Here is a 22,299-nt window from a genome sequence, read left to right on the forward strand (position 1 = left end):
TAATCGGTTGTAATGAATAACAATAAAATTAACTTTAATCTATCGTCCTCTGATTCCAAGGAGAACAGTTGACTTCAGATTCATTTTCCTTCCTAAGAATATTTAAGGCCAGCATATTTCTTGCTGACCTTAGATGTTTCCATATAAAAAGAAATGTAAAGTTTTCTACATGTTAAGTACAATCAGCCTTCAGTGGCAATATGAACTTTTCATGTGTTACCAACTTCACTGAAAATGAACAGTTTGCTGCCCTCTCCTCTGTACAAAAGTAGCTATATTGAAATGCTGCCTTCTCAAAATTACTTTTATTTCATTTACTCATTACTATCCTTCAGGAGATTTGATGATATAAAGTCAACATTCTTCATCTCCAGTGACAGACTGAGAGCACAGGAACTCTAACTGGCTGAGAGGCAAACTCAGGGACGAATGAGGATAGCTGTATGAGAGAGCATGGTCAGAAATTATGTTGAGGCAAAAAGTGGAGGAAGCATAGTGCATCTGTGTTTGGTGCTCTCTACCTAAAATGAACCGTTGTTCAGTCATAACAAAGATTTCAAGTGTAGGATCCCTAGAAGACATGTAGTCATGCTGCCCAAAGTGAGTCTTTCAGGTTTCCATGTGCATTTCCTTTCTGTGTGATCTTGGGTTTTGCCTTCGGTTTTGTTTTTTTTCCCTCACTGGTGTGTTTAGAACTTAGTTGGAAGGTGGTATTTGCACCTAACCCCCTTCCAAGACTAATCAAGTCACTGTTGTCAACTCAAGAACAGCCTAATTAGAGGGTACATTCCCATGCAGTAAAACATTAATCATAGCCTTCCTATCACATATTTGCTTTAATAAAGAACAAATCTACTTCAGAAGTATATACTTAATGTCAAAACCTTTCAGTTGCAGTTCACTGCTGGTTTTCACAATCCCCAGTTTGTTAAGCTTCAGATACCCCTTTCCATTATCTTTTGTAGGTGGACGATGCTGTGCCTTTTCTCCTGATGGGAAAGCCTTGGCTGTTGGGTTGAATGATGGGAGTTTTCTGGTGGTGAATGCTGACACTGTTGAAGATATGGTCTCTTTTCACCACAGAAAGGAAATGATCTCAGATATAAAGTTTTCACGAGGTACAATCAGGTGATCAAGTGAAAGGGCAGTGTTTATCTTGGAGTATGGTTTTTTTCTCTAGATGTAAGATCGAGTGTTCAGAAGATGGACATGGATATGTGTGCTCGGTGCATTTAAACACTTCAGGATTCTGAAGGTTGTATGCAGCCTGGTATAAGGGGGCCCATCCCTAATGTAGTGTCTTTGGATGCACTACAGTAGTAAAAATGCAGAACGATAATTGTAACATGTACACCCTTAATAACCTCAGTGTCTCTTCTTTACAGAATCTGGAAAGTACCTGGCTGTGGCATCCCATGACAATTTTGTTGATATTTACAATGTACTTACCAGCAAAAGAGTTGGCATTTGTAAAGGTGCATCAAGCTACATCACACACATTGACTGGGACTCCAGAGGTAAAGCGTTTGACCAGAGATACAGATTTTAAATGCTGTAAAAGAGAGTATCAGAAAATTGTTCTCATACCACTTACTAAGATAAAGTGTAACTACTAATGCAAATTATTTTCCAGCATCAAGCACCACATGGTTTCAGTGCAGTTGCATTCCTTGGTGGAATTCGTCCTCACTTGTAGCGTATGGAGCAGAGTACATGGTACTTTGTTGACAACATATGACTGAAATGCCACTTATGAACATAATATTGCTTTTTTTACATTACATGGCAACCACAGCAATGAAGTTAGAGAGCCTTATTGTCACAACTAATTAAGTCTTGCAGGATTAATAATGAGCTTGTGCAAATAAGCTTTCCTGGGCCTAATATGATTCTGTGTGAAGCCACCTGTGTGTCTGAGCCCTGCTTCCCCTGCAGTGCTAGATCCAAAACATGGTGCAAGCTCACTGACACCAGCAGGAGCTAACCTCCCTTCAGAACCTCTTCAGGTCTGGGTGCTGTTCTTGTGCTAGTGAGCTATCATGCTGGCAGCCCTGATCATCTCATTACTGATAGGTGTACACATAATAATGGCAGTTGTCTGACACTGCCTGTGTATCTGTAGTAGTCAGCTCTTGGATATGTTAAATCTGCAGATATCAAGTATAAGAAAACTGAGAATTCTTTGTGGCCTTCTTGGTATTTATTGGAAACTCTAACTGAACTTCTAGATGTAAAGGATTAATGTACTACATTGTATAACCTGTCTTCTACAGGTCGGATAGGAAGGGTGTGATACTGCTATAGTCCCATGTTGCGCTTCTTGCTGTCAGCGATTCCAACAGACTAAATACAGCTCATGTAAGAAAGGGCAGGATACCCCCTTAAAATATAGCTGCATTGGAACTGCACAAGTTCATGTCAGTTGATAATCTAATCCAGTGTTTCTAGGTAAAAGAGTGCTTTCCCTGGCAGTTTAGATATTGTAGAACTGCTTTTATGGTAATAAATCCCCACAGGATTCTTTACACTAGTATAGTTGTTACAATTTGAAAAATTCCTAAAATGCCTTTAATATTCTTAGATCAGAAATATTGTAAAAGTTAATATAAAAGCATTTCTTTGCTTCTTCATACACAAATACTTGCTAATACACCCCACGGTTGCATACAGGATTCTCTTCCTAATACCTCAGTATGGTATCCAAGGCCTACATCCCTGTTGGGCAGTGCAAAATGGGCAGGAGTTGACAATGTTTTCAGCTTTTGGCAAATCTGTCTTGCAAAATTGTTATGAAAATGCATAGTATGCACATATTTTGGTCCTATTTCTATTATCATGAAAATACAAGCAAAATATTTCTTGTCAGAAGAAAGTTATTTGCTGCAAGGCAATAATTTGTTAAAGCTATTGGATAGTATTTAAAATACTACATCTGCCGTGAATCAGGAGAGTGGTCTTCTTATGAGAGTGATTCTAAGCAACTGTTTTACTTTTGCCATGAACAACTTTCTGGAGGATAATTGCTTAGCTTACCCTCAGAAATCTTTTCAATCAAAAGAAAGTTCATAATGTCCATAATAGTGAATATGATTAATAATAAACTCTTATTTCATATCCAGGGAAGTTATTGCAAGTCAATTCTGGTGCCAAAGAACAACTATTTTTTGAAGCACCAAGGGGGAAAAGACATATTATAAGAATTGCTGAGGTATGAATTATCCTTACTAGAATGGTTTTTTATTGTGGAAATTATTTTTCTGTTGAAAATAAGCATATTTTTATCTTCAAATTGTATATTTTTTCCTTTTAAAATACTTTATTTATAATGTTAAAAATTAGAATAATTTAATAATTCTATATAGTGTCTTTTCTAGCATCTGTAAATGGCAAAATTTGCAAGTGTCTGTGTCTCTAAATTTATTGTTGCTTGTTTAGTAGTAGTCATTGCCTGAATTACCCTTTCCTGAGCCATCACCTGGTTTCTCTGCAATCAGTGACCATACAGGTTATAAATCATCTTTAACCAGTGTGACCTGGCTTTTAAGGATGTTGATTATTTGTGACACGTAATCCTTCTACAGAATTGCCAATATTTAGCACCTCAGAAAATCTGTGAGGAGATTTGCATCCAAATCATGCGCTTGGGAAAGTGTGGATATTTAAGTTTTAAGCCTTTTGAAGATATGCAGTTTGTGTTATTAAAAAGCTGATGACAGTGAAGAGTTTCAAAAAAGAGTAAAAAAAATAAGTTATTATCAAACTCATATTTAGAAAAATATACACATTAAACCAGTGTGTGTTTGGTATGTAGTAAGATTTCTTTTGGGGAAATGTCGCTTGCAGATAGAGAAGATTGAGTGGGACACCTGGACGTGTGTTCTTGGTCCTACCTGTGAAGGCATTTGGCCCATGCACAGTGATGTCACCGTGGTAAATGCAGCTAGTCTGACAAAAGACAGAGCATTGTTAGCTACAGGAGATGACTTTGGGTTTGTGAAGCTTTTCTCATACCCAGTGAAGGTAATACATTATTTCTGTGATTAGAAACTGCACAAGAAAAGGAGTTAAGGAAGACACTATTTGCAGTATGCCAGACTGCTGACATGCAAATTCTTTGTGCTGCAGGGCCAGCATGCAAAATTCAAGAAGTACGTGGGGCACAGTGCCCAAGTGACCAACGTGCGGTGGTTGCACAATGATTCTGTTCTCCTGACCGTGGGAGGGGCTGATACAGCTTTGATGATCTGGACCAGAGAATTTTTGGGCATTCAGGAGAGTAAGCTGGTTGATAGTGAAGAATCAGACACAGATGCAGAAGAGGATGGAGGTAAAAAGGATTGTATAAAACACGTCTTTAATTTAGTCTTCATTCCACAGACTCACACTGGTGTTTAACATGAAGTGGGCAAGAAGCTTTCATGTGCTAAACTTCAGCATAGGGAGAACGTGGCAGGATTTGTTTCCTTCCTTTTATTGGTGCAGATCTTCTTGTTTTCTACTCTTCCACTATGAAACAAGGGTAGTTTGTTTTATTTTATGTTTTATTTTTCTAAGGTTATGATAGTGATGTTGCAAGAGAAAAAGCAATTGACTATACCACTAAGATCTATGCAGTAAGCATCCGAGAAATGGAAGGGACAAAACCACATCAGCAGCTGAAGGAAGTGTCAGTAGAAGAGAGGTATGTCACACAAAGGCATTTGTTCCAAATGTACATTGTGTTCTTTTGAATCTCTTTTCATTCAACTAAAATTAGTCCTTAGAAATAAGACAAGAATTTTAAAATTCACAAGATAACATTTAAGATGGTGTTCACAGGGTACAACGTGTTGATGTGATGGAGAAAATATGTACGTGTAAGTAAAACACCTGTGAGTGTTTCTTCTCTTCAGATAAGCAGTTATATTCTCTCCTAATTAGCATGTGTAGCTATGCATATGTCTGTAGCAGGGCGTTTGTGACAGGATGAGCTTGTAAATACTTTGTAGTTAAGGCTTTTGGTAATGATCTCATTGAAAGAATTTCAGTTGCTTGTAATTGTGTCAGGTCACTACTGTTAAAGCTGAAACTACCTGTGGTACATGTTGACCTTAGGCTGAATTATTCTGAAAAAAAATAAGTTGGAAGGAGAACAGTGTTGGAGAGGACAGTAAAGAAAAACAGGTAAGAGGTAAGCATAGAGGGTAAGATCCAGTGAAACCCAGATGTAGGGAAGTGGGTGAGTAAAAACTCAGCCTGGGAAAGGACTTCTGGGACAAAACAGGAGAGTCTGTAACCAGTGAAGTACATTCCCCTTTGTACTATGGAACAGTAAATCTGCACCTATGAATCCAGTTGATGACTCAACTGTGAATCCATGCAGTCTCTTTTGATAGAATTTCTTTTTATAAGTGGTCATTTTTTATCATAAGTTTTCTTGCTTTTGCCCAATGTTGGACACTGATCAGGTTAACCCACAGCAAGAATTTAAACTTAATTGTTTCCCTTCAGTTTACCCAGAACACATGACTAGAAAAAATACCAGTAGTGTGATGGCATATTATTTTCCCCACAGGGATCCCGTCCTAGTTAGAGAACAGGATCCCTGGTCCTCAGGGAGTACAGTGGGTGCAGAGATCAGAGCTGGTGCAGTGCAGGATCCCTGCTGCTGGGGCTGCAAAAGATGACAGCTGTGTGTAGAAAGAGGTCAGAAAGCGCTCTGGAGCCTGTGGAGAGCTGCCTTCCTGCTGCTCTTGCTTCTGTCCCAGAGCTTCTTGGTGATGGTTGGCAAATAGAATGCTTTTACAGGCAGCCTCCAACTCTGTGTGCCTCATTTCCTGCAGTCAGCTGGGAGATAGAAGACTGAATTTGCAGAAAAACTGCACACACACAGCTGCAAGTGAAGATCATTTAAGCAGTTATTGGAACAAACATTCATACATAATTACATTGAATTGATTGAGGTCTAAGGTTCTTTTGGCTACTGAAAACTAGTGGCAACTTTGGAGATTTTTGGCTTTAAATCTCCATGGTGCCCTGATATGCAAGATACAAAATGGAATCACAGAATCATGGAATGGTAGGGGTTGGAAGGGACCTCTGGAGAGGAGTAAAAGTGTTGGTAATGCTTCCTGATCTCATACAGACCTTTGAAAAATAAATCAGTTTATAATTTTAAAGTTCTCAGAATGTAGTGCTGCACATCATTGACAGAAAGTAGTAATTAGTAATTTTCTATTAGCTATTTAAATAGGAGAACAAATGTTGGGTGTGAAAGATGAGAAAAAAATGTTACACTGCTTTCATTTTTTTCACCACAATATTTTAACAAAAACATGTAGCAGGAAGATTAGTGGTTTATTTCAATAAAATGTTAGACCACAGCCTTTTTGTTTGCCCCTTCTTTTAAGGTTATCTCTTACCATTTTCTCATTTATTCATATAAAGACTTTTTTGCTCCATTTTTCTATAAAAACATAGTGTCTTATCTAGTAAACATGAATATTTTGAGGTTGAGTTAAAAAAGGGGAAAAAATACTTTATTTTGGGTGCATACTGGTAAATTGTTATTACTCATGTAGTAACAAGTGCCAATGGTACAATAGCCAGGTGTTTTACACCAGAAGCCCTGGTACCTTCCAGCTGCTTGATTCTGCTTTGATGATACAAAACTAACTGTACAGTGAATTCAATTGACCGATTAAGCTGAGCTCAAAATGTTTTGTACTAGTGAATCACCAACAATATGAGCATAAGCATCAGTGTCCTCTGCAGCTTTTCAGCACTATTTTCAGTTCAGGAGTGACAGTCACCACAGTCCCTTTGAGTCCCTGGGACACCTTGTGTCTCTGCACCTCTCTTTGTAGCTGGTGGGCTCAGTTAAATGTGTAGACACCTCCCCTCAGTGAGGTTGCCTCTGATTTCTCTAACAGTCTCTTCATAATGACTGCACATGAAAATAGCATCCTGTAGCCTATCTGAAGGCATCAAACAACTGTTTTACAGGGTTTTCATGTCTCCCATTTCCATTATAGCTTCTTCAATATAATCACATCTTTGGTATTTGGAATTTGCTGCTCTGATGAACTTGTAGACAGATCCACTACTTTTTATATATAGCTCATTAGGCAAAGACATATTCACTTCCCTTTCTTCATCAAATTAATATAAATTACCAAAGTTGATAGTCAAGCAATTAAAAGCACAAACGTCACAGTGAAATGTAGGCAAAAACTGCAGGCTATTGGGCCAAGATAGGGTCTTAAGCTGTGGAAGGTACTGGGTTTTGTTTGCAGTAAGATGAGATTAAACTGTTGGTTACTGTACTTGTCAAAGACTTCCATTTTTGGCCATAGTTGTATCAATATGCACACAATTTATGCAGAATCTCCCGACTCCCAGTCTGAGTGCTTCTCTCATAAGACACATGAATTATGAGGCAAGCTCCATAGCTGTGCCAGATTGCATCTTTCCTGGTAACACAAAAGAATGTAGCAGGTAGCAAAGGTTTTGCCTGGCCATATTCCAAAAGCTTTCTGAAAGCACTGGGTTGATTTCTCTTTGCACCTACAAGAGTCCAAAGTGACAGTTGATCAAGCCAGATGAAATTAAGTCTATAAGCACTCAACTGTCAGCACTGAGGAAAAGAGTCCTAAAACAGCAGGTCTTCAGGATGTGGGGTCTTGAAATCCCTGTGCACAGGGCTGGGTGAGGTGGCAACAATACTGAAGCCAATTCACAAAGCTTTAAATTTTCTTCAAAAGGCCCAGCTGATGTAGCCTCTCCCAGTCCCTTCAGATATGAAGAAGGGAACTAAGAGGCTGTATTCCAGTCTCTTTCAGGCAAGTACATGGGAAAACCTGGTAGTCTTTCGAGGGGAGAAAATGTCTGGAGAAAATACTCTGAATCCCAAATCTTTCCTCTTTGTGCACCGTGCTGTATGTCTGTATGAAGACCCTTAGGATTGTGTATCTGATGGGCTGTGAATACTCTGAGATTTATTACATACTGTGTACATTTTGAAAATTATGTTACAAGCTGGAAGGCCACTTAAGATAGAAACAGTGAATTAATCACAAGACCTGAAAGCTGCTGTTCCACTCCACTGCTAAATGCAGGAGGTTCTGTGATAAGAAAGAAGTGTCCCCCTTGCTGTATGTTTTGTGTGTGTCTGAGAGAGGAAAAATTGTGAGTTATTCATAGGTATAATGGATATAAGCCCAGAAATAAAGGAAGTTTAAATTAAGAAAAGATAAAAGAGATAAAAAGAAGCTTCCAGCTCAAGTAAAAAGCAGGAAGACCTGGGGGGTGTTGCTCTGAGCTGTTTCTTTGGGGCAAAGACATTAAGCTCACTGTGTTTCTTTCATTAAATAGTAATTTTCAGAAAGTGAATTGTTGCTTTAAAAGTTACTTCCCTGCTTATATAATACAAATACGCTTCAAAGGTACTATGTGACACCTGGGACACAGTTTTTGGTTCAAGAAGATGCCTGGTTTAGTTTATTTCTTTTTTTTCTTTCTGTTATTCTCTACATTTAGATCTTTCTAACCATTGTGTTTGCTAGAATAAGCTCTCTGCTTCTGCAATATTGAGAGTAGTGAATCTGAAAACCTCAGAGCGTGTTATCACTCTAGAAATGACAAGCATTGTACAATTCAGGAGCTGTGATGTCTCCTGAAATGATTGCACGTCTATGGTTGAGAGCTGAGTCAGGCAGTGCTATGGGTTATGAAGGGAAAGCTTTGCAACCAACACCACCCTTCTGGAGCAGAACCATCAGTTCACAAAGGACCCCCCCCAAATTAATACAAAGACGTACTCTGTTGTCTTTTTGTCAAATGAGAGGAGCCAGCACATCTTGTCCCTTCTCCGTTGTCGGAAAGAGAGCAGGAGGCCAAATTTGATCGAATAATATAATATATGTATATTTTTAATATATATAAAATCTTACATATCTAATAATATATCTAATACAAGATAACTGTGACTTTGAGCTGCACACCCTCTGTGACTACCTAGCATGTACTCTGTGCTTAACTAAATCCAGCAAGATGGAAAGGACATCTGTGTTACACCAGCCTTCCCCACATCTCAGAGGACTGAGCCCCTAAGCAAAGTGGGCAGAGAAATATAGTGAATACACAGGGCAAAAAGCTTACAACTTTTCCTTTGAAAAGAAAATTAAAGCCCTTTATCAAATGTACTTTTCCCATCTCATTTATTTACATCATGAAAATAATGATTCTGCAAATGTCTTGGAGGAACGTACAACTTACATGATACATTTTACTTGCAGGATTTGAAATAAATCATGGTCTGGTATGTTTGTGGGGGACCCAAGATTTACTGTCTCTGTCAGCAGTTACAGCTTTAGGATGGAAAAAATAACAGAAGAGATGAGGCTTAGGAACAGTTTTTAAATGTCTTGCAGGTGCATTCAGCTAAGATCATTAATTGATTGTTGTTTCTCTCTCCTCTCCCCCAACCTTCTTGTTTTTCCTCTTCTCCCTATCCATGTCTGTCCTCCTCTCCTCCCCACCCACCCTGATGTTTTCTCTCCCCTTTTTGCCCCTCTGATTGGCATTCCCTGCTTGCCCTGCCTGCGGGGCCCAGGAGCGGGGTGCCAATGAGAGGTGCTGCAGGAGGGGTCTGGCGCTGTGGGGGCTCCAAGAGCTGTGCTCCCACACCGCGGGACCGCTCGCTCGCTGCTGGGGCTGTCCCAGACAAGCCAGGACCATTGTAAGCTATACTCTGTGTTCCCTAGGAATTGCGCTTCCTTGCAGGAAGGGGCTAACTCTTGAACTGGGACCATTTAACTGGCAAAGAGTTGATATGATAAGAAGTGAAACAAGCTTGCAAGAAGATTGTGTTTATGTTACTAACACAAAAGACAAAAAGATACACTTGCGTTTGGCATTCTACTAACATCTACCCTATGTTTGCAGCTTTCATTTAGTTTGATTTGCATGATTCTACATAAACTGGCAACTCTTGTAATACACCTGGTGCTGCAAAACCCTGTAAAGCAGGTTGAACATGTAGAAAACAAAAATCAGCATTAGCATGTTTGTCTAGTTTTCTTCAACTACTGCTTTGTCTCGCTCTCCCTGAGCTATCTGTCTCAGAGCCTGTCCTCACTTGTATTAATATGCATAATTTGTAATCATATGTTCTGATAAAGCTGAGAAGCTAAATAAGGTTAAAAAGCTGGATTTTCTCCCTTAAAATATAGTTCTTTTGATTATTTATTTCTTTAAAACAACATGAGCTGATACAAGCTTCCACAATAGCCCCCCATGAGTGGCGAGTACAAGCCATAGTAACATAAACTGAATTATTAGACATATGGTCACAAGACTGGCTCATGCACTTTTACATGCACATGTCTGTGGGTGCACTGTAAAAGCTTTGAATGTGAATCCGTGCTGTATTCACATGTAGGTGGGAACTACTCAAAATGTATCTGGAAAAACTCATCTCTAGGGCAGAGAAAATAACTTTGGGTTTGTTTCAGCAGAGACCTACTGTTTGAGAACAAGTAGTGTCCTTGGCAATATTCACTTGCACTTTCTCAACAGTATTATGTCAAGTTAGTGCATCCTAAATGTGTTTGGCAGCATGCTGGTTTTGTCACAGTTGTCCCCAAGGCTTGAACCCACTGTGACTGGTATTTTTGCAGTCCCTGCTGACCCACTGAACTCAGAGTCAATCTCTTTTCTCCCACAGGTCAGCACAAAGCTGGCCTACAGGTCTTTTTTGTTTGTGTGGCAGTTGGTGAGTGTGGAATTGAGGGATGCCAGTGCTGTCATAACACGCAATGTGGTGCCATGAATTCTCTCTCTGCAGTTGAGTGCTCTCTGTGCTGAGGGTGATGTGGAATACTCAGCTTTTTTTGAGGCTGTGTAGGTTATAGTCCAAGACGGGTTGAAAAAGCATTGTTTCTGATACATTTTGTTAAGCAGGAAGGATGTTATTTTGTGTCCTATTATGTTTTACCTCCGGACCCAAAGTTCTCCTCCTACTATGGGTTGAAAATTTTTACTTATACAGCGAACACAGCTTCAAAGCATGTCAGAGTTTATGTAAGGAATAACAAATGGAAAAGAATCTTGCTCTCAAACATGATCACAAACCCCCAGGAGAAGCCTCAGGAAAGAGAGAGAGACCTTCCAGCATATGGTGAATTTGGGTTGTTTCTGGTGTCTTGGTAGTACATGAAGAGAGTTCTGCAGTCTCATTACCTGAGGTATTCAAAATTTTTTAGCTCAAAGACAGAAGTTTAGGTTTTGCCTAACCTTAAGTTACAAGATGTTCCTTGAAGCTGGTTGTGGCAAAGGGAGTTGAGAGACCTTGTGGACAGCACTTCCTTTCTGCTGTGTGAGATGTGGTAGGTCCCTGTGCAATAGGGTCAGCCTATTTGCAGTGGTTGTTCAGTTTAACAGCTTTACAAGATATTTAGAACAATAAATTTGTTAAAAAGGAAAGGCCTTCAGATTTCATTCAGAACTGATTATCCCATTTATTAATCTGCTTTTCTGCTCGTTTCACATTTGGAGGCTGAACTAGAATGACATGTGAATGTGACAACTAGCTTTCCTTACAAATACCAACATGGCTATCACCACCACACCTTTTATTTGTTTATTTTATTTTTAAAGAGTGCATCAGCATACTTGTGAAATCATAAATATTGTAACCACGCTAAAACTCAATGCTATGCTTTTAAAAAATACTTTTGATTACAACTAATGTTTCCCTCTAGTTTTGTTTCAGCTTTGCTTTGATCCACTGTATTAGAGAGTAGGATATTTTTCACACTGCATGCTATTCGGCTTTGTTGCCTTGTGTTAACTACAAAATGTGAAGGAAAACAGCAGGAACAGTTTTATGTAAAACTCCTATGTATGTTGGGATGGGAAAATCCCAGGGTTCAGAATTCACAAAATCTTTAATCACTTACTAAAGCTGGAAGAGTTTTGCAGCAGTTTGGGGGCACTGGGGAATCCCCATCCTGCCAGCAAGTCAAAGTGAACTTTTAAAAGCTGCTTTTGCATTTTTTCTGAAGTGAACAGTATATTTTTTAAAATCTTGGATTTTTAATTCTCTCATGCAAACAAACCTACCACTCATGGATCTTACCTCTCTCTGAACCTTCTTTTCTCTTCTCAGGAGCAGTCCTGTTCGCTTTTATTTGTGTGTAGCATCCAAGTCTATTCCCTCTCCACTTTGCAGCCATCTCAGTCCTCACACTAGTCCCTGTTTGGACTCTCTTCAGCCACTTCTCTGCCCATTTCTGCTGGGACCAGTCTGTCACCTTCTCAGTGTCAGGACATTTTTATCCATCTGTCCCTGCTCCAAACCCCACTGTTTGTCGCCTTCATGCAACTTTGTTTCTGAAGATCCAATTCTGCTCCCATTAGCCTCAGAGCAGAGTATTTGTGTTCCTGCCAATTTATTAGTGATGCAGACAGTGGCTCTCATCAGACAGCAATTATGCCATGTGCTCTAAAAACATAAGTTGGTTATTCCTGTCTCACAGAATTATTAGAACAACTTTTGATCTGGTCTTTTCTCTTCTTAATTTTTCCTCTAAATGGTATTACATTTTTCCCCTCTTTGGCCCTGCTCTCCCTCCTCTTTGGCCCCTACCTCTCTTTTCCCTGATGGTATTCCACTCTTCCCAAACCCCATTCCCTCTTCCCCTTGCCCAGCTCTGGGTCGGTCTGTCTGTTATTCCCTGTCTTAGTGCTGCCTGCTCACCCTGCCCGTGATTTAGGCTTCTCTTGCTACTTATTAGCCCTTTCAGGTGGCCTTGGTTAGGTGAGAGGGAAGGAGCTGTCACTTGCACCTTTCTGCATTCCTGCATGAAACCCCACGCGGGCTGGGGATGGTGTGTTGTCTGTTTGCACCTGGAGTTACCTCCCTGACCTAGAACCGCACATACCTGTGCATCACCACCATAATCATTAGTAACAGACACTTTATTTGCTGTATTCACAGTATCTAAAGAACTGAAAGCCCTCTAATGTCTGACTGTGTCTTATCTCTCCTGGAACTCATTCATCCCATGACGTAATATATGCACATCTATTTTAATTACTGGAAAGAAACCGTTAATGCTTGTATTATGTTTTAACTTGCTTTCCTTTGGAGGCAGGGAATTGTCAAGTAAGTACGAACAGCACAGAAAAAGCACAGATTGCTGTGAATGTACCATGCAGATTGCATAGGTCAAGAAGGGTAAATATATGTCATTTTGCTACAAATTTCTTGTCTTGATACTGCCATCTTCTATATCAAAGCAAATTAGGTGTGGTCACAGACTTGTTAAAAATGAAAGTTCATTTGGTGCTGCTTTACATGTGGTTTTATTAAGATGATGATAAGGCAATGAATGCATATGTTTGTGTATATATACATGTACATGTATATATAAATGCACACGACATCTGTGTTTGTGTGTACTGTGAGTAGATATATATGAAAGTGTATGTGTATGTTTCCAAATTGAATCTCATGCTTCCAGTCTAGTGATTTATCAATCATGTCATAGTGGTATTGTTCTCTTGCCTTCATAAAAAATTTTTGCTTGCTCTCGTCGTAAATTTTAACTGATATTCCTAGGTTAAAAAATGTTAAAATTACCTGTTTCAAAATTCCACTAAAACAGAAAGAAGAGCAGGGAGCATACAAGAAAATGATGTGTTATTTTCATAAGTGCTGATTCAAAGGCCTTAGTAAATCTGGGCTGACATGGCTTTTGCTGTTCGAGCATCACGTGATGATATTATTTTGTAAGAGAATTAAGTTTTGTAACAATCCCACACCCACCCCCTTCTCCTCTGGTGATTGTGCTGCGATTTGGGCCAGTGCCCACTGGCTCTGATGTAGCGTGACTTGATTGCCCACGTTCTGGGAAAATAAAGGTACTTGTTTCCCTGGGAACACAAAAAGAACAGGCTGTGCCCTGAGTAAGTTGGCCGAGCAAGGAACAATTACAAGGCTAAATTGCAGGCTGAGCTAGGGCAGGAAACAAGCACCCATTGTGTGAAGTCCTTAACAGTGCTCATGAGGCTGTCAAGTTTCTACCAGTTTCCATCCCCATCAAGGACCCAAAAACACACACATGGAGTCACGTTCTCCTTCAGTATAAAGTGTGCAAGAAGCATGGATGTAGCTTCCTTTTTTCCTTCTGTCCTGTACAATCTTCAGTTCAGAGTATACCCAGTGATGCCAGGGGCTGACATTTCTGAATTTGTAGACTGGTGCACTCTTTAATTTCTGTTTTAGTTCTTGATGGTATGCTTGAACAGCATGTTTTGTGCCACAAAGGAATGACTGATCAACTCTAAAAGTGCTTGTGCATGAGTAAAGTGGTCAGAAGTACACCTGAACTGTATTAAGTTTCTTACTTGGCTTTGTTTGCTGCTTACAAGGGGATCAAGGTAACTCTTTGCTCTTTCAATGTCACAAGATCACCTGCTAATGTACTTTGCTGGTACTTAGTGAGTTTGCTTGTTTGCTCAGAAGTGAGTTAGTTTGTTTACCTTCAGCTTTGTCTGTCTTCTCTGAAGCTCAGATTTTCATGCTACTTGCTCCTTCACTACATGCTCCAGCTGTGTAGCAATGTGTTCTAGCTGTGCATTTTGGCAGTTGTTGTCTTTAATATTGTCCATAAAAAAATAGAATGCCAGAAAAAGCAGCTTCCTCTCAGCAAAAGGGATTCCATTCTTCTGCAATTATTTTTTTGCAAAATGAGAACTAATGGTAATTACGGTATAAGGACAAGAATTATCTCATTTTCACAGCATATATCACGTATAGCAAGTTTACACCTTTTTGAAATGTTGAACTGAGGAAATGTTTTCCAGATTGGGGTGTTTACCGAAGAAGTGGAGGCCATTTTGGTTTTTTACTTACAGTCCCCACTGTTGTTTAACCCCATCCCCAGAATCTGCAACTGGAATTTAAAAGCATGCAGTGGGATTTTTGTATTATTAACAGCAGCCACCAAGTGGTTTTAGAGCAAGCATTTAACCTTAATATCTAGGTTTTTTCCATCTTTTACTATCACCACTTCTACCCCAACCTTCCAAGCAAGATCTATTTTCTAAGTAAATGCTGATCAAACATGATAAAGATTCTAGGCCAAATTTCAGTGGGCTGATGTCTCCAGTCATCCAGTGCCATTGTTGGGCTCCCTGCTGCTATTGACAGAATTAGCCCTCATCAATTTCTCTTATCAGCAAGGGAGAATCAATATGCTTAAATTAACCCCATGGACATCTGAAGTGGGGCATTTGATTTTGTAAGACCACGAACTTCTAGAAGCTGAGCTCCCTCTGCTCCTTCTAAATTTGTGCCTCTTTTTTTTTCTTTCTTTTTTTTCCTAGAAAGACAAAATCTAATAGTAGCAGTGAAGGTTATCTGTCTGTAAACACCATTTGCACAAATCAAGTTTTGTTTCAGCATGTGTTTTACATTTGTCTTTTTAGCTACATTTAGCAGCTGTAATGATATAAAACTGCTTTGCTGGCCTTGGTCTGTTAAATTCAGATAGATGAATGACGCGTATGTTTTAAAAAGCAATACTTTTATCTCTAGTATGATTTTGAGAAGATTTTAAGAAAGTCTTGTCAAAGTTTTGTGATGGAGTTTCGCAGGAGAAGCAAGATTGGGGAAAGATCAACTGCCAACTGAAGAACATCCTTTGGATAATTTCTGAAAGCAACAATTTACTATAATTTAGTATTCAAGGATTTTTCCATGGATTAAAAAATTATTATTAAAAAAATATATGTTCCTATATGGTGGTCTGTTTTACCCCTCATCCACAAAATATACGTCAATGTTAATCCTACAGTTTCCATCAAAATGCATATTATTTTTGTCAGTTTATTGTACAACTCTAAAAAAAGCCAGGCATTAAGCTCATGTGGTTGCAATTGGCCATTTCCTGTTCACATACAAAACATATGTTATGGGTTTGCAGTTTATATTTTGCTTTCAAGCATTTTGATTGTCTTTTTTTTAAAAAAAAATATTTTGTTTCAGGCCGCCAGTTAGCAGAGCTGCTCCTCAACCTGAAAAACTGCAAAAGAACAATATCAACAAAAAAAAGAAACTGGTTGAGGTCAGGCTTAATACTTCTTCATTTGCTTTAGATGTAGTGTGTGTAATATGTGCTGGGTGAAATTAATCCCTGTTTTGAGGGCAGCTAAAGTCATGTGTAGGTAGAAGAGAAGAGACAGACATTGTTAGAAAGTGCTTTCAGCCCTGGTGACACCAGCAGAAGATGCAATGGACAGCAACCTCTGCCAGAAGGAACCTCATATTCAGGGTGTTGAGGCTTAATTTGAAGACCAGATAGAGTGGGCTGTAAAGGCAACTTTAACAACAATCCATTAACCATCACTCTTTTTCTGAAGGAAATATCCTTGGCAATCGCTTATTGTAAGCTGAAATTACACCTCTGATTAATGTTTTAATTGTAGAGGATATTTAAGAGTAATTTAATTGTATAGTCTGCCTTTGCATTCTTATAAGAACTTCAAAGTCAGAATTTGGTCTGTTTAAACTTGGTGGTTTATGAGAATGATTTTTGAAGACTCTGAAGTAAAAGTAAAAGATAACTGCAAACACCTGATACCCTATGCAGCTATTAAACTGTGATGGGAAGATAATAAAATTGGACCTTTTTTGTAATTTGTATAACTTTTGAATGGAAATTTACGGAAACTAAGCATTTACAGCTAGCTGAATTATTAAAGGAACAATAATATAAATGCAGTGCCTTAGTGGACCAACTAAAGCACCACAGATAGTCTGTGAGAATGTCATGCCTCAATACATTAGCAGAAGAACAGGGATAACAGATTAATTTTTGTTTGATGAATCTGATGACTCTACAAGATGTTTGTAGCTTGCATCTGTTTAGAATGGTGTGTTTGTCGTCTCCTCATTTCTTCTTTCAGTTCACTCTTCCTCTTTCTCTTTCACTGACCAGGAGCTGGCTTTAGACCATGTTTTTGGATACAGAGGATTCGATTGCCGCAACAACCTTCATTACCTGAATGATGGTGCTGACATTATTTTCCACACAGCTGCAGCAGGCATAGTTCAAAATCTTTCTACTGGTAATTCAACTTGAAACAATACTTTGAGATAAACAAGGCTGAACAAGTAAATTATTTCTCATTGCAGGTCTTAAGTTTATAAAATTCTTGTAACTTTCTCACGTTTTCATCTTCATAAATAATGCCAAAAACCCCACATGTATATGGCTTTTGTATCAAGTTGATAAATTCACCCTGTTCAGGTCATCCCGTAGAGCAAAAGATGAGGTTTCAGCAGGGGCGATGTTCTGCTAGGAAGTGTAATAAAAACGGTTCTGTTTCTGCAGCTGGGCCTTCCTAGAATCCCTGCTGAAGACAGGAATGACCTTCTCAGAGGAGAGAGCTTAGGTTATGGGATTACTAGTACCCCCAAATATGTTAGGAGCAGCAACATCCATTGTTTCATTTTGAGTTGTTTTAGCAAAGTCATGCTCCAGGGAAGGGTACATTTTGATATGATACGGTGTGAAGGGGTAGAAATAATCCCTGCCTTTTGGGTAATGAAAAGGAGGAAAACCACCCAAAATACATCTGGCCATAGTACCAAAATACATCTGCATAGTCTCAAGGAAAAAAAATCTAGGAATTAAAGGAATTTTTACTTTGTTCCCTCCTCGTGCCAGAGTGAACCAAATGGTCAGAGCAGTACCCTCCACAGCTCTGCTGCCAGGAAGGGGCAGAGGCAGAGAAGCTGTCACATCTGGTGACCTCTGGGGACTCCAGTCCTAGCGTGGCCTCTGACCCATGGAGCTGATAAGCCCAGTCCATCCCATCTGTTGTTTTTGGGCCCTTTCCCTTGGGAGGAGGTTGCAGAGCACAGATTTCACAGGGTTTGGCTCCCCCTTTGGCTTCCCGCTGCTCAAATTTACCAGGAAACCTGGGCCCTGCAGTTCCCAGTTTTGCTGTTTTGTGCACTTACAGGTGGCCACAGGATGATTTTTTGTGCTGATTCCTGGTTCCCTGGACACACAGCTACTTAGATAAATATTGGGAGTTTATATATTGTGTGTTGATGGTTACATTCATCATGCATTTGGTAATGGTGCCTGGCAGCTGTCGGCGTAGTGACTGCCCTAAGGCCCAGCCACCCCTGGAGAGCAGAGCAGGAGTGGAGCAACAAGCTGCCTGTGTGTTCTTTGCCTCGGTGGTGGATCTTTCCTCAGCACTGTTGTCAATAAAACAAATGTTTGAATTTCATTAGGTAGTCAGAGTTTCTACCTGGAGCACACTGATGACATTCTCTGCCTAACTGTGAATCAACATCCAAAGTATAAAAATATCGTGGCTACCAGCCAGATCGGTAGGTGATTCTCCATATAACAAGGTTTTACTCAAAAATTATCAGGGGCACTGATTTATTTTGGGCTTTTCCATGTTGGAATTTTACCAGGATATGCCAGTGTTACTGTCCTCAAACTTCTTCATTGATTTTTGAAGAGGTACTTAGGCTGCAAGGTTTTCTTATGATATTAGTTTCATCTCTGATTGTGAGTCATTGGATTTTGAAGTGAATTATAGCACAATCATATTTCAGAAAGCAAACTTTAATAGACTGTCCTAAATCATCTCCTTAATCTGTAGTTCATATCATTCTGGAAGGAGACTCAAGTCCTTAACTTCTGTAATAAGGAATTTAACTGGGGCAGAAACTGGTAGCTGTAGATGACCACCTTGACAAAGCATCTTTACCAAAAACTTGTCCACAGTGTCAGAGCTCCAGCTTAAAATACTGATTTCTGTGACATGGAAAAGGTGACTGTTAGAGACCTCTTTTTCTACTCTGTCAGTAAAAGCCCATGACATCAGTGTTTCTGATTTTGGTTGATATTCTGTATAGCTACAGATTAATTTCACTTCTAAATTTAATAATTTTTTGAAACTGCATGTCTTTAGCATTTCTTTTAAGTACCATTTAAATACTCAAAAGTACTAAATATTGTTGCGATATTTGTGTATAAAAAACAATATACCCAAAAAAGTTCAACAATATTCCTGCTTATTTATTTTGTTGATTTAATCCACATCCATTTTCAAATTTTACTTTTTTTCTTCCTTCTGGTGCTGATGCTGGCACTTCAGCATTAGAAACATGACTTATTTCACCTATTGTTTTCCCTTGGTGCTTCCTCATTTGCCATTGCTCTCACAATGCAGGTGATATGACAGAATTTTCAGGTAAGGCTGATTTGTTTGTGAATTTCAGTCAGCAGAGTTATGTAAAAGTTTCATGTTACCTCGTTTGTATCTGTGTGAATCGCGGATACAAGTGAAACATCTCCAGACAATTTCTTTTGCATGAGGTTCTCCATAAATGTTACATTGTTCTTTTAGAATTTGTCTTACTTCATGAAATACAATGACTTCCCCCTGTGTTTTTCAAGCTGTTACTGGCTTGTTTTTATTTGAGTAGTGTTAGTCTTAAATCAAGAACCCACAAGTGTCTGTTTGGTTAAATGTTCCTGCAAAATGCCTCTTTTGCATAGACGCTTTCCAGATGCTGAATTAATTGTCTTGTAATACATCTTTTTGCACACAGGTACAACTCCCACAATTCATGTATGGGATGCTATGAGTAAGCAAACGATTTCAATGCTCCGTTGCTTCCATACCAAAGGGGTCAACTATGTGAACTTCAGTGCAACTGGGAAACTTCTGGTTTCACTGGGAGTTGATCCAGAACATACTATCACAGTGTGGAGGTGGCAAGAAGGTAACTCTGGAAAAATAATTTACTTTTCCTTTCAAGTCTTTGTGTTTTTACTCTGAGTATCATGGCACCCTAAGTCATAAAATCAGTTAAAGGAGATAACAAAGTGCTTGAAAATATTAATAAGAAAGTAAGTTTTGAATGTCTGTTATAAATATAAATTAGGGAAAAAATGTTGTTTAATATAAAATTCAATGAAATTAAGGAAAGTATTTTCTTTTTCTTCCTAAAATACTTGAACTTTACATTCTATGCCATAGAGAGACCTTTGGGAAGTCATTTCCAGAAAAGAATTATCATCTTCAGAAGTGGTGGAAGGGGGAGGGAGAAGTGTCTCAGCTTATTAGATGTTTCCCTCTGTATTTCACTCAGTGACGATATACAAAATCTCAGTGTTGTTATTGCACTGTCCAAGGATTGTGATATGAACATCTAAATCTCTGTTCCCTAAACCTGTCAGGTGCAATGGAATAAGCGGGGACCTTGCAAGTTGCATAAATTAAGATGTTTGATACACTAAATAAAGTTGGGATTTGCTTAGCGTTCAGCATCTGGAACAGGGTTCTCTAATCCAATACCAGATCAATTTATTTTATAAACTCATATTGGACCTTAATTTTGCAGATAAATTTAACTTTCTTTTTATTCTTTCCTCATTGGAACAGGGGCTAAAGTTGCTAGCAGGGGAGGACACCTGGAGAGGATATTCGTTGTAGAGTTCCGCCCAGATTCAGACACTCAGTTTGTGTCTGTTGGGGTGAAACACATGAAGTTCTGGACGTTGGCTGGCAGTGCTTTGCTGTACAAGAAAGGAGTCATTGGTTCCATGGAAGATGCCAAAATGCAAACCATGCTTTCTGTTGCCTTCGGAGCAGTGAGTTCAGATTACTTGCTACAGAATTTTATAACACATTTTTATTAAAACTGCATCAACTTCCATTGTTGAAATCCGCTACAGTGGTGAATCCAGATGCATGAGGTGAATGTGCCCTACGCATGATTTATAACATCTCAAAGAAACACCGTGAGAATGCAGTCATTAAACTCATACTCTCAATACAGAAGGTTTCAATTCCTGCAATCATTGCATAGTGGACTTCTCTCAGTAAATTCAGCAACTGAAAGTGTTTTCATTCTAGCTGAACACAAATGCCACGGTATTTATTATATCAGAGATCATTGCTATTTGTTTCAGAATAACCTTACCTTTACTGGTGCCATAAATGGAGATGTCTACGTCTGGAAGGATCATTTCCTGGTCAGACTTGTGGCAAAAGCACACACAGGGCCTGTGTTTACCATGTACACGACTCTTCGAGATGGACTCATTGTCACGGGAGGGAAGGAGAGACCGTAAGACATCCAGCCTTCCTACAGTGCACAGCTTTTGTCTCCTATGACATCTTGTGTTTATCCAACCCCTTGACACAGAGTGCTGCCCAGAGAAACGGTGTCTGTACTGCAGCGGTTTCAATCTAGATTTTACATTGTGTGCCCAGGGGTCTTAGTAAGTGAAGAACTAGTAAGTGGGACACTCAGGGCTCACAGTAACACACACTAGGCACAAAGAACATAGGGAACCTCAAATTAGCAATTGATATGAATACCTGCATAAGCTCCTTGTTGCCAGAGCTCCTGCCAGACATAACTGAGGGTTTTCTTAATTTTTTAATTCTGTCAGACTACAGACTGGTAGAAACTCTTTAAGTTCTTCTGTTTACTAGAAGGAACATATTTGCAGAGCTCATCTTGGTGACAGAGATTTGAGATTAAGTGACAAGAGAACAATTTGTTTTTCACTGATTAGGAATGATACTGTTTCAAACATAGAGTGTGATAGCATTTAAATGTTTGTTATTTACTTTCCATTGCACAGCAGTGAAATGTCTTTATATAAAGTAAAAGGTGATTCAATGTGTGTTGTATTATTTAATGAGAGAATTACTGATGGGATTTACATGTGGGATTTATTGTAGTCCATGCAGAAGGAGACATCTGGGTAACACAACACACTTCTTTTCAGCACTAAAGAAGGGGGAGCTGTGAAGCTGTGGGATCAGGAGATGAAGCGGTGCCGGGCGTTCCAGCTGGAGACAGGCCAGCTCATCGAGTGCGTGCGCTCCGTCTGCAGGGGAAAGGTGAGGGAGCTGCCACGGCAGAGGTCACCTGGCTCACATCCCTCTCCTTGTGCGTGGTGGAGGTTGGATGGGAAACACAGGGGAGCAGACCTCTGTAAAGGTGTGGGAGGAGGCTTGTCTGCCTGTCGAGTTTCCTTACATGTCTTCCTGAGCTCAGTCATGGGCTCTCGTTTGTGTGAGGATCGTGTTGCTGATGCTTAGTGATGCCTTCCTCCAGTCGGCAAGGAGAGGGAAAGGCCTTTGAAGGCCTCCAAAGGGCAGTGCTACATGTAGGAACATGTTTCACCAGGGTAGGACCTCGATCCTGCCTTTCTTTTTGAACAACAAAAGGAACTTGGATATCTGCTTTACAAGGTTTGT

At 39.5% G+C, this 22,299-nt stretch overlaps 1 protein-coding gene across 2 annotated transcripts in view; it reads left to right on the forward strand.

Moving 5' to 3' along the window:
* Positions 1-22,299, forward strand: part of EML6 (EMAP like 6) — a 114,872-nt gene that overhangs the window by 82,999 nt on the left and 9,574 nt on the right. The window contains exons 22-37 of one of the 2 annotated variants that reach the window (XM_051616062.1): positions 966-1,118; positions 1,386-1,517; positions 3,120-3,208; positions 3,844-4,020; positions 4,126-4,327; positions 4,555-4,681; positions 13,133-13,147; positions 14,416-14,424; positions 16,034-16,112; positions 16,986-17,115; positions 18,296-18,394; positions 19,249-19,269; positions 19,631-19,804; positions 20,467-20,675; positions 20,997-21,154; positions 21,825-21,939. In XM_051616062.1, the coding sequence (XP_051472022.1) occupies positions 966-1,118; positions 1,386-1,517; positions 3,120-3,208; positions 3,844-4,020; positions 4,126-4,327; positions 4,555-4,681; positions 13,133-13,147; positions 14,416-14,424; positions 16,034-16,112; positions 16,986-17,115; positions 18,296-18,394; positions 19,249-19,269; positions 19,631-19,804; positions 20,467-20,675; positions 20,997-21,154; positions 21,825-21,939 (1,889 nt within the window). The remainder of the gene's footprint in view (positions 1-965; positions 1,119-1,385; positions 1,518-3,119; positions 3,209-3,843; positions 4,021-4,125; positions 4,328-4,554; positions 4,682-13,132; positions 13,148-14,415; positions 14,425-16,033; positions 16,113-16,985; positions 17,116-18,295; positions 18,395-19,248; positions 19,270-19,630; positions 19,805-20,466; positions 20,676-20,996; positions 21,155-21,824; positions 21,940-22,299) is intronic. The other variant, XM_051616064.1, reaches the window with a different exon arrangement.

This window comes from Apus apus, chromosome 3, assembly GCF_020740795.1.
Source record: "Apus apus isolate bApuApu2 chromosome 3, bApuApu2.pri.cur, whole genome shotgun sequence".
NCBI classification, from domain to species: domain Eukaryota; kingdom Metazoa; phylum Chordata; class Aves; order Apodiformes; family Apodidae; genus Apus; species Apus apus.